The sequence below is a fragment of the Ranitomeya variabilis genome, chromosome 2 (assembly GCF_051348905.1).
Source record: "Ranitomeya variabilis isolate aRanVar5 chromosome 2, aRanVar5.hap1, whole genome shotgun sequence".
Classification (NCBI taxonomy): Eukaryota; Metazoa; Chordata; class Amphibia; order Anura; family Dendrobatidae; genus Ranitomeya; species Ranitomeya variabilis.
The window spans coordinates 100,288,473-100,301,425 of NC_135233.1; the positions used below are offsets into that span (position 1 = coordinate 100,288,473).

The 12,953-nt window shown below is 46.1% G+C and overlaps 1 protein-coding gene across 2 annotated transcripts in view; it reads left to right on the forward strand.

The window, feature by feature from the left end:
* The first annotated feature begins 6,891 nt into the window (after positions 1 to 6,891).
* The window catches only part of FANCL (FA complementation group L), a 105,583-nt gene continuing 99,521 nt past the window's right edge, over positions 6,892 to 12,953 (forward strand). Inside the window, exon 1 of one of the 2 annotated variants that reach the window (XM_077282763.1) lies at positions 6,892 to 7,196. In XM_077282763.1, coding sequence (XP_077138878.1) covers positions 7,110 to 7,196 — 87 coding nt within the window. In that variant the 5' untranslated portion in view covers positions 6,892 to 7,109. The remainder of the gene's footprint in view (positions 7,197 to 12,953) is intronic. The other variant, XM_077282764.1, reaches the window with a different exon arrangement.

The following is a 12,953-nucleotide window of genomic DNA, read 5'->3' on the forward strand; positions in this document are numbered from 1 at the left end:
TGAATTTGCTCCGGACGGATGACCATGATTGCTTCAGCATCATGCAACAGGAAACAGCAGGACTACCCAAGGTGGCAGAAGAGCCACTGACCAACCCAGAGTTGATCCTCTATGTGGATGGCTCCAGATTCGCAGATGATGAAGGAATATTTCACACGGGATGTGCAGTGACCAGCAATCAAGAGATCCTGTGGTCCAGAAGTCTGCCGCCCAGTCTGTCAGCCCAGGAAGCAGAACTAATAGCGCTGATGAAGGCCTACCAGATGGCAGAAGACAAGACTGAGAAAATGTATACCGATTCAAGGTACTTGCATGGCATAGCACACGACTTCGGACCCATCTGGGCTGCAAGGGACTTCATCACAGCAAGTGGAACAACCGTGAAGCATCATGGAGCCATTAAGGACCTGCTGAACACACTTCAACTTTCAAAAGTGGTGGCAGTACTAAAAGTCAAAGCGCACGGAAAACTAAACACAGTAGGGGCACGAGGCAACAACATGGCGGATATGGCAGCCAAAGAAGCAGTCAAGGGAATTCAATATGGAAAAGTGGAAGAGGTCGCAGAGCCAGACGGCTACTACATGACGACTAAAGACAAGAAACCTGACCAAATGACGTCCTGTGATCTGCTCAAAAAGCTGCAAGAGCAAGCCCCAAAGGACAAGAAGGAATGCTGGATGCAGAAAAGAGCAGCACATGAAGAAGGAAGGGTATACTAAATGGACTACAAACCCGGTTTACCCCAAAGCATGTACCCTACCCTATGGTGGTCGAGTGGGCACATGGGCCCACACACAGATTAAAGACACAGATGAATGTTCCGATTGGTGCTTACTGGTTCGCTCCAGAAATCTCCACCCTAACAGCCAAGTTCATAAACAGCTGTCTGACCTGTGGCAAATGCAACCCTGGAAGAATGAAGAAAGTTCCCACACATCGTCTTGCCAGACCACTGTACCCCCTTCCAGAGGATCCAGATAGACCACATCCAAATTTCGCCAAGTGAAGGATTCGAATATGCCCTTGTGGTCGTGGACATGTTCTCAGGATGACAGCCAGAAGCTTTCCCAGTGCGGAAGCAGTCAGCAAAGACTACTGCAAAGAAGCTACTCTCAGAGACGAGATATGCAGCTATGGGGTCCCAGAAGTGATAGAGAGTGACCAGGGACCCGCATTCACAGCAAACCTCACACGAGAGATCTAGTCAGCAGTAGGGTCAGACTTAGGCCTACACACTCCCAATCACACTACTCAGTGTTAGGCACACTCCCAGAGGCCCAGAAAAGCTGTCATTATATGAAATTTTGTTTGTGTCTAGTCCCAGGTTAGGGGTATCCTTTCCCTTAGCAGCTGATTATGCAATATGATACTTTGTCTGCTTATGTAAATTGAAATCACCAAGAAACTTGCTAACATCCATTCTCGAGTTTTTTTCTTCATTGCCAGATCCAGATTCAGTGTCCGGTATGCACTCCTAGAAGCCAGGAGACTGGGTGTTGGTGAAAAAGTTTGTAAGGAGAACACCACTCGATCCCAGATTTGATGATCCTGTTCAAGTGCTGCTGATGACACCAAACTCTGTGAAACTGGAGGGAAGACCCGCTTGGATCCACTCATCGCATCGCAAGAAAGCTCCCCTACAAGAAGATGACACCCAAGCCAGAATGATGTTGCGGCCTGACCGAAAAGATGACCTACCTGATAAAGACTACACATCGCTCACTACACATGCTATTGACTAAGGCTACGTTCACACTAGCGTTGTGCGCCGCTGCGTCGGCGACGCAACGCACAACGCACGCAAAAACGCTGCGTTTTGCGACGCATGCGTCGGTTTTTGCCGAAAATCGGACGCAAGAAAAATGCAACTTGTTGCGTTTTCTTGGTCCGACGCTTGCGGCAAAAAAGACGCATGTGTGGCACAACGCAACAAAAAAAAACGCATGCGTCCCCCATGTTAAGTATAGGGGGCGCATGACGCATGCGTCGCCGCTGCGTCGCCGACGCAAACCCGACGCACATTAGCCAAACGCTAATGTGAACGTAGCCTAAGAGACTGATTGCAACAAACCCCCTTTAGGGACAGATCTCCTGACCGCCCATTTGCGAAAAGTCTGTACGGAGTGGGGCACCGGCGTTAGGCTTGTGTCAGTTCGCCGACAGCACAAAAGAGTTGCAGCGCTTTGGGACAGGAGGCTAGGATTAGGGCAAGTGATATCTAAGGGGGGCTTGTGATAGAAATATATATATCATGTAGATCTCACTTGCATGTATACCCCTCTATAATCAAATATATACTTATATACTCTTATACTCACAGCTAATATATACATTATAATAAATGGTTTAAAATGGTTGACACGAACTAATATAACCCAGACAGATCATATGGGGTTTTCCATCCCTAAAAGCGGAATAGTGTCAGATGTTTGATGACTGCTGATCAAATGTCTCCACTTTGTCCTAGATTCAGAACTCAAGTTTAGTTGCTTAATCCGCTGTCATATGAGCATTAATCACAATATTCCATATATGTTTAGATAACCAATGACAGAAGAGCTAGACAATATGGTAATTAACTAACCACCCCTGACAACCCCTAACCACTCCTTTCTATGTGAAAATATAAAACTATGTATGTACAATAAAGTATCAGTATTGATGGAATGTTGTTCTGTCACAGTTGTGTACAGTCCATTCTTGATGAGCGCTCAAAATACTCAGTCTAATTGGGAGCGGCCACAGCACACACAGGGATAGATTTATCCAACCCTGATATTTCCATAACACTACGTGGGCTGTGCTATATACTACGTGGCTGTGCTATATACGTGGCTGTGCTATATACTACGTGGTTGTATTACATACTACGTGGCTGTGCTATATACTACCTGGGCTGTGAGACTCTTTCGCCCGGGGCCCTCAAAAACCTAGAGCTCGCCCTGGCTTCACTGACTGTTCGCGCCCAGCCGCCCACGAACAATCAGCGACAGACGCAGTCCGGCTGCGAATTTGCGCAGGATTTGAACCACGCTTCGCTTATTGGTCGCGCCCGGCTGCCGAATCCTGTGTATTTATTGCATTATTCTAAAATCTTCATAAATAAACTACATACATATTCTAGAATTCCCGATCCGTTAGAATCAGGCCACCATCTAGTAATTAATAACCAGCAAAGGCTGTGCAGACAGCTGCAGGCTGCTATTAATAGCCTAGGAAGGAGCCATGGATACTGGCCCCTCCAGGCTAAAAACATCAGCTCTCAGCCACCCCAGAAAAGGTGCATCTTTAAGACGCGCCAATTCTGGCACTTAGGCCGGGGTCACACTTGCGAGTGCATTGCCAGAGACTTGCACAAGTTTCCCGCATCAATACCTGTTCAACCAAGGTTCTTTTTTTAGGATTTTGGACAATATTTCCTCTGGCCTCAATTAATCAAAACCACCATTGTTCACACCAGTCTTAATGGGGGGTGAGTTGGGGTCTGACATGTGGCACACGGCTCGGTGTCACTGACTGGAGGAAGATGTGAGTGTAAGGACCGCTGCAGTCAGTCACTGATCTGATGAGTGGGGGGGGGGCGTCACACTGTGTCCCACCCAACCACTGTTCACTTTCTCACAACTTGGACAAAGATGGCGTGAGACCGACAGAAGTCACTCTGCCTCATGAGATCACATTTTTGCAGCTTTTTCCACCAAGTACAAATGTAAGGTGGAGAAACTAACCAGGTTTGTCTCATTCGTAACGGGTCTAGATCCATCGGGTCTGTCACCTAGGATACAGGGGGGAGAGCTTGGGGTGTCAGTGTTCCCTGTGGTCGAGAGGAAGGGGTGTGGCTAAGCAGTTAATGCGCGTGCAGAAATTCAAACAGTTCAGGTGGGAACGGCACACGCGGGACTCCTGTCATTGGAGATCAGCTGTGAGGCAACGGGGCGGCGCTGACTGGAGCCGACAGACACACCGGAGATACCGCTGTCCACACTAACACTGCTGTCCCCGCTTACATCACGGACTACGCTAACAAATCCATCCTGGCTGACTGAGAGGGGCAAGGTTTGTATATGGGATACAGGCGCTGAACAGTACAGTGCAGCGAACCGGGCTGGCCATTATAAACAGTGTCGGGACAGTGTCATAGGCCCTGCTAGCAGGGTGGATTGATTTAAATCACGCCGATTTAAATCATGATTTAAATCACGATTTAAATCAAAAGATTTTTTTCTATTTAAATCGGATCGATTTAAATCATGATTTTAATCATGATTTAAATCACTGATTTAAATCAAAAGGTTTTTTTTAATATAAATCACGATTAAAATGAGAAGTGAGAGCAGTGCGCATGTGCGCCCATAGTTACACGGACGAAACTAGGGGCAACGATCTAACGCCAGGGTGAGGGGGGGACCCCAAAGTAAGTAAAAATCTTTTTTGTTTTACTATATGGCAATAGGTAGGTGTTTAAAAGCAGCATGTCTTAATTGTATAAACTATTAATAGCCTCCACATTTTGTTCATACTGCCCCTTTAATTCCACACTTCTAGCTTGGTTTCACTTTTGGTTTAGTTTGTTTTTCCATTCAGTTGACGTGCCCAAACTTGTTGGATAGTCAGCAGTACTTGGCTGTAGTAACAATCAAACTTCATAAGTGATCTGTGTGAGCCATGGCAGGTCGTAAGAGAGACCCTATTTGGGTTCATTTTGTTGAGATGCCAGCAGCAGATCTTGGAAAGAAAGGTGCAAGAGCAAAGTGCAAATACTGTCAAAAGGATATCCAAGGACTTGTTTGCCGTTTGAAATCACATTATGAAAACTGCAACCAGAAGGGAAATGAAGATGTTGATAGTGAAGTGTTTCTTTGGTCATCTTCATCACCGCACTTCTCATGATGTTGCCTCATTCACGCCACCAGGCCTTGCATCTCTTTGTTGCATCGTTTGCATTTTGCACGCATGCCTGCCTTACCGATAGGCGAAGGAGCTTCATTAAAATATTCCCAAACTGGGTCTCTTTTACGGCCTGCTGCCATTATAAGGAAAGAATGTAATAAACCTCAGATCGTACACACAAACAGATCCAGACTTGTCTGTCTGTGGCTATGCTGCAGTATTGTGCTCAAAGTTTCACTTTCATTTTTTTGTCTGCTTGCCCTTCCTCCTCAAAACACTTAGATTCACATTCTTCTTGTGTTGTGCAGATCTATTCCACTCCAAACAATCAGAAACATATTGTCTAACTTCTTGGACTTGGCACTGAAGGGGTTGATTCTGTATTCATAGGTTTGTAGAACAATAGGATTAAGGTCTTTTTCTCAACTCTGTTCATGTTGTAACATTTTTGCCATGAAGAAGAGGCTGGGACCTCTGCGGAGTCAAATTCAGTTTTGAGAACTGCGTAAGTAAAGCGAGCGTCTGTGATAATATAGGAGAGAAACTGCCCACTAATCCTACAGAAACCTCTGGAAGAGCATGGCATTGTGAATGTTACACATATACAGCCTTTATTCTACTGAGTTAAACAACTCAGCTTTATCTCATGATGGAAGAACCTTTGGATGGTAAAATATTTTCCTCAAAAAGCAGTTTATTGAAAAAAATCCGATTTAAATCAAAAAAATCCGATTTAAATCAAAAAAATCCGATTTTTTTGATTTTTTTTAAAAAACATTGATTTTTATCCACCCTGCCTGCTAGTGTAAGGGCTCTCACCGCTGAGAGATTATTCCTTCCTTCATCTGTTGTGGCCAGTGCCCGTGCTGGAGCCACAGACTACGGCCGCCATCGCCAGGACCACAACAGGACATCGCCATCGTCAGGACCACCAGAGAACTGACATCGTCAGGATCATTGGAGCACACCGTCAACGTCAGGGAAGTTTTCTCCCATTCTCCCCAGAACTGTGCCCCCTTTGGGCATAATCTAATGGTCCCAGTTGCGGACAGGCACACATCTGTGACAGGAGCCTAAAGTGTTAAGTGCATAGTTTACATTTTTTCCTTTTTAGTACATTCTGTATTAGGAAATTACTTCATACCCTTGTTGCTCTGTATCTCCCTGCAAGGAGTTACTGTTTGTTTAATAAATCCCCTTGTTGACCCTTGGTCTGCCTTTGTCCATACTGCATCCCATAACCTGCTTACACAAGGGTTGAGGGATGCGCCATGTGCACACAGCCTAACAAGCCTGAGGCTTCTTTCACACTTGCGTTTTTTTAATTTCGCAATCCGTCGTTTTGGGCAAAAAACGGATCCTGCAAGTGTGCCTGCAGGATGCGTTTTTTGCCCATTGACTTGTATTGCCGACGGATCGCGACGGATTGCCATACGTCGCGTCCGTCGTGCACTGGATCCGTCGTGTTTTGGCGGACCGTCAGCACGAAAAAACGTTCAAGGGAACGTTTTTTCGTACGTTGCGTCCGCCAATTTCTACCGCACATGCGCGGCCGGAACTCCGCCCCCTCCTCCCCGGGACTTTAGAATGGGCAGCGGATGCGTTGAAAAACTGCATCCGCTGCCCACGTTGTGCATAATTTTCACAACGTGCGTCGGTACGTCGGGCCGACGCTTAGCGATGGACCCGTACCGACGCAAGTGTGAAATAAGCCTCAGGTGTGCAAGCCGAGCGCCCTAATAACACAGGAAAAAAAGACCCCAAAAGGAAACTAATCGTGTTTTACACATAACATATGTCCTCTATGTCCAATGTGTAGGAAAAGGAAATTAGTGATGGAAAACCTCAGCAATAGCAGCTCTGCGGTGTGGAATAGAGCCGCGTAACGAATCTGCTCCAGGTCACACTGACTGCGGCTCATGCACCTCGGTCTCTAGGCCGAAGGTATCCGCGCATCACGGCTGCCTACTAGTCGCCTCCTCCTACCGAGTGACCAGTGTCCGCTCCGGTGCAGCAGGCCCCTCACACCGTGAGGTGGTGAACACTAGTCTTGTACTCCTGCTCCCCCACCCCCTTCACTCACAGCGTCGCACAGTAAGCGCCGCCCCTCCCGGTCACGTGACTCAGCCTGTGCAGCGTGTTCCTGATGTGAGGAGGAAGGCGGCAGAGAGCGGCTGTCAGTCACCTGCTTGTGGCCGGGGCTCAGTACAGACGGAATGGCGGCCGGCTTGTTCACTCAATGCCCGCTGCTCTTGCCGCAGGATCAGAGCGGGAGAGTGTATGATGGCTTCATCACGGCTCAGGTAGAGCACTGTATAGAATGCTACATGTGCGAGGAACATACAGGGGCTAGAAAGCAACAGGCAGCTGTGTAACCCCGCCCCTAACTACTGGCCACACCCCTACATCAGGTAGTGACCACCAATATTCAGTGTCCTCCATATAGTACCCCAATATTCAGTGTCCTGTTTGGTACCCCACCAATCAGTGTCCTGTATAGTACCCCAATATTCACTGTTCTCTGTATAGTACCCCAATATTCAGTGTCCTGTATAGTACCCCGCCAATCAGTGTCCTGTATAGTACCCCACCAATCAGTGTCCTGTATAGTACCCCAACAATCAGTGTCCTGTATAGTACCCCACCAATCAGTGTCCTGTATAGTACCCCACCAATCAGTGTCCTGTATAGTACCCCACCAATCAGTGTCCTGTATAGTACCCCACCAATCAGTGTCCTGTATAGTACCCCAGCAATTAGTGTCCTGTATAGTACCCCAGCAATTAGTGTCCTGTATAGTACCCCAATATTCAGTGTCCTGTATAGTACCCCAACAATCGGTGTCCTGTATAGTACCCCACCAATCAGTTTCCTGTATAGTACCCCACCAATCAGTGTCCTGTATAGTACCCCACCAATCAGTGTCCTGTATAGTACCCCAACAATCAGTGTCCTGTATAGTACCCCACCAATCAGTGTCCTGTATAGTACCCCACCAATCAGTGTCCTGTATAGTACCCCAGCAATTAGTGTCCTGTATAGTACCCCAGCAATTAGTGTCCTGTATAGTACCCCAATATTCAGTGTCCTGTATAGTACCCCAGCAATTAGTGTCCTGTATAGTACCCCAATATTCAGTGTCCTGTATAGTACCCCAGCAATCAGTGTCCTGTATAGTACCCCAACAATCAGTGTCCTGTTGTATAGTACCAAACCAATCAGTGTCCTGTATAGTACCCCAGCAGTGTCCTGTATAGTACCCCAACAATCAGTGTCCTGTTGTATAGTACCAAACCAATCAGTGTCCTGTATAGTACCCCAATATTCAGTGTCCTGTATAGTACCCCAGCAATTGGTGTCCTGTATAGTACCCCAGCAATTAGTGTCCTGTATAGTACCCCAATATTCAGTGTCCCGTATAGTACCCCAATATTCAGTGTCCCGTATAGTACCCCAATATTCAGTGTCCCGTATAGTACCCCAGCAATCAGTGTCCTGTATAGTACCCCAGCAATCAGTGTCCTGTATAGTATCCCAATATTCAGTGTCCCGTATAGTACCCCAATATTCAGTGTCCCATATAGTACCCCAATATTCAGTGTCCCGTATAGTACCCCAGCAATCAGTGTCCTGTATAGTACCCCAGCAATCAGTGTCCTGTATAGTACCCCAATATTCAGTGTCCTGTATAGTACCCCAATATTCAGTGTCCTGTATAGTACCCCAATATTTAGTGTCCTGGATAGTACCCCAATATTTAGTGTCCTGGTTAGTACCCCAATATTCAGTGTCCTGTATAGTACCCCAATATTCAGTGTCCTGTATAGTACCCCAATATTCAGTGTCCTGTATAGTACCCCAATATTCAGTGTTCTGTATAGTACCCCAATATTCAGTGTTCTGTATAGTACCCCAATATTCAGTGTCCTGTATAGTACCCCAATATTCAGTGTCCTGTATAGTACCCCAATATTCAGTGTCCTGTATAGTACCCCAATATTCAGTGTCCTGTATAGTACCCCAATATTCAGTGTCCTGTATAGTACCCCAATATTCAGTGTCCTGTATAGTACCCCAATATTCAGTGTCCTGTATAGTACCCCAATATTCAGTGTCCTGTATAGTACCCCAATATTCAGTGTCCTGTATAGTACCCCAATATTCAGTGTCCTGTATAATACCCCAATATTCAGTGTCCTGTATAGTACCCCAATATTCAGTGTCCTGTATAGTACCCCAATATTCAGTGTCCTGTATAGTACCCCAATATTTAGTGTCCTGGATAGTACCCCAATATTTAGTGTCCTGGATAGTACTCCAATATTTAGTGTCCTGGTTAGTACCCCAATATTCAGTGTCCTGTATAGTACCCCAATATTCAGTGTCCTGTATAGTACCCCAATATTTAGTGTCCTGGTTAGTACCCCAATATTTAGTGTCCTGGTTAGTACCCCAATATTTAGTGTCCTGTATAGTACCCCAATATTCAGTGTCCTGTATAGTACCCCAATATTCAGTGTCCTGTATAGTACCCCAATATTCAGTGTCCTGGATAGTACCCCAATATTCAGTGTCCTGGATACTACCTTAACAATCAGTGTCCTGTATAGTGCCCCACCAATCAGTGTCCTGTATAGTACCCCAATATTCACTGTCCTGTATAGTACCCCAATATTCAGTGTCCTGTATAGTACTCCTCCAATCAATGTCCTGTATAGTACCCTACCAATCAGGGTATGTGCACATGCTGCAGATTTTGCTGCGGATCAGCAGCGTTTCCGCAGCTGTGGATCCGCAGCGGTTTCCCATGCATTTACTGTACCATGAAAAGCTATGGGAAATGAAATCCACAGTGCACATGCTGCGGAAAAAAATGCGCGGAAACACAGCGGTTTATTTTCCGCAGCATGTCAATTCTTTGTGCGGATTCTGCTGGGGGTTTACACCTGCTCCAATAGAAATCTGCAGGTGAAAACCCGCAGAGGAAACCGCAATAGAAACCGCGATAAATCCGCAGTAAAAACCGCAGCGGTTTTGCACTGCGGATTTATCAAATCCGCTGCGGAAAATTCCACAATGGAATCCGCAGCGTGTGCACAAACTCTTAGTGTCCTGGTTAGTACCCCAATATTCAGTGTCCTGTATAGTACCCCAATATTCAGTGTCCTGTATAGTATTCTACCAATCAGTGTCCTGTATAGTACCCCAATATTCAGTGTCCTGTATAGTACCCCACCAATCAGTGTCCTGGATAGTACCCCAATATTCAGTGTCCCGTATAGTACCCCAATATTCAGTGTCGCGTATAGTACCCCAATATTCAGTGTCCTGTATAGTACCCCAATATTCAGTGTCCTGTATAGTACCCCAATATTCAGTGTCCTGTATAGTACCCCACCAATCAGTGTCCTGTATAGTACCCCACCAATCAGTGTCCTGTATAGTACCCCACCAATCAGTGTCCTGTATAGTACCCCAATATTCAGTGTCCTGTATAGTACCCCACCAATCAGTGTCCCGTATAGTACCCCACCAATCAGTGTCCTGTATAGTACCCCACCAATCAGTGTCCTGTATAGTACCCCACCAATCAGTGTCCTGTATAGTACTCCACCAATCAGTGTCCTGTATAGTACCCCAATATTCAGTGTCCTGTATAGTACCCCACCAATCAGTGTCCTGTATAGTACCCCACCAATCAGTGTCCTGTATAGTACCCCAATATTCAGTGTCCCGTATAGTACCCCAATATTCAGTGTCCCGTATAGTACCCCACCAATCAGTGTCCTGTATAGTACCCCACCAATCAGTGTCCTGTATAGTACCCCACCAATCAGTGTTCTCTGTATAGTACCCCAATATTCAGTGTCCCGTATAGTACCCCAATATTCAGTGTCCCGTATAGTACCCCACCAATCAGTGTCCTGTATAGTACCCCACCAATCAGTGTCCTGTATAGTACCCCACCAATCAGTGTCCTGTATAGTACCCCAATATTCAGTGTCCTGTATAGTACCCCACCAATCAGTGTCCTGTATAGTACCCCACCAATCAGTGTCCTGTATAGTACTCCACCAATCAGTGTCCTGTATAGTACCCCACCAATCAGTGTTCTCTGTATAGTACCCCAATATTCAGTGTCCTGTATAGTACCCCACCAATCAGTGTCCTGTATAGTACCCCACCAATCAGTGTCCTGTATAGTACCCCAATATTCAGTGTCCTGTATAGTACCCCACCAATCAGTGTCCTGTATAGTACCCCACCAATCAGTGTTCTCTGTATAGTACCCCAATATTCAGTGTAATGTATAGTACCCCACCAATCAGTGTCCTGTATAGTACCCCAATATTCACTGTTCTCTGTATAGTATCCCAATATTCAGTGTTCTCTGTATAGTACCCCACCAATTAGGGTCCTGTATAGTACCCCAATATTCACTGTCCTGTATAGTACCCCAATATTCACTGTCCTGTATAGTACCCCAATATTCAGTGTTCTCTGTATAGTACCCCACCAATCAGTGTCCTGTATAGTACCCCAATATTCACTGTTCTCTGTATAGTATCCCAATATTCAGTGTTCTCTGTATAGTACCCCACCAATTAGTGTCCTGTATAGTACCCCAATATTCACTGTCCTGTATAGTACCCCAATATTCAGTGTTCTCTGTATAGTACCCCACCAATTAGTGTCCTGTATAGTACCCCAATATTCACTGTCCTGTATAGTACCCCAATATTCAGTGTTCTCTGTATAGTACCCCACCAATTAGTGTCCTGTATAGTACCCCAATATTCACTGTCCTGTATAGTACCCCAATATTCAGTGTCCTGTATAGTACCCCAATATTCAGTGTTCTCTGTATAGTACCCCACCAATCGGTGTTATCCTTCTCACCCAGTCTTAGTGATCCCTATTACAGACCACTCCCAATTGAAAGTGCATATCGGACCCCCAGCAATCAATAACGTTATTCCTTGGGCCCCTTCCACACATCAGTTTTTTGCCATCAGTCGCAATCCGTCGAGTTTTGAAAATAACAGATCCAGCGACTGATGCCGCCGGATCCATTTTATTCTCATAGACTTGTATTAGTGATGGATGGCCTTACGTTTCATCCGTCATTCGCCGGATTCAACAAAAATTGTCCGGCTGCCAGAGAAAACGGACATGGCAACATTTTTTGTGTACGTTGAAAAAACGGACAGTGACCGGTCCGTCATTTGCTAGAATGGAAGCCTATGGCGTCAAATGACGGAATCCGGCGACGGGTTCCGTTTTTTTTTAACTGAGCATGCTCTGATCCAATTAGCCAGATTCGTTAGTCAGGTCCGTCCAAAAAACGGATCCGTTGCATCAGTTTTTCACAATCTGCGACGGATCCGTCGAGCCAACAGATTGTGACTGATAGCAAAAAACTGATGTGTGAAAGGGGCCTAATAGGGGGTGGTTCGGCCTTGGGTACAAGTCTGTAGTCACTCTGTCACTCTATGTGCCTGCAGCCTTGTGGACCCGCACATGGCGCACTCTGCACACTGTGAGGATTCTTCGGCACCTGGAGTGGGCTGACATGTGACCACAAGTGCAGTTTGCTTACTTCCTGCCACATTCTGACAACACATTTCTGACCTGGCTCCATACAGTTGCAATGTGCGAGGCCGCGCACGTCTAGTCTGCATGTGACCACATGTATGTAAATCACATATTTGCTGTCACTCGCCTGCCGAAACCGCTCAGTGCACGCGCTGTGAGGATTACATAGAGTGACTGCAGACTTGTACCCTAACGCCGGACAACGCCTTTCAAAAAAAAATCCTCTTTCAGAAACGTTTCCTAATATGCACATTTCACTGTAAAAAAAAAAAAAAATTACAAACTGCTTTACTTACCATCCGTGTGTCCTGCGCTGAGTCTCCACCACTGCCCTGGTCTTCCTTGTTTGGTTGCAGCCGTTCAGTTACCTTGACATCGCTGCAGCCAATCTCTGAGCTCAGCGGCAACATGAATGTTGTCAGAATTCATGACGTCAAAATTGCACCCAAACAACTGAGATCGGA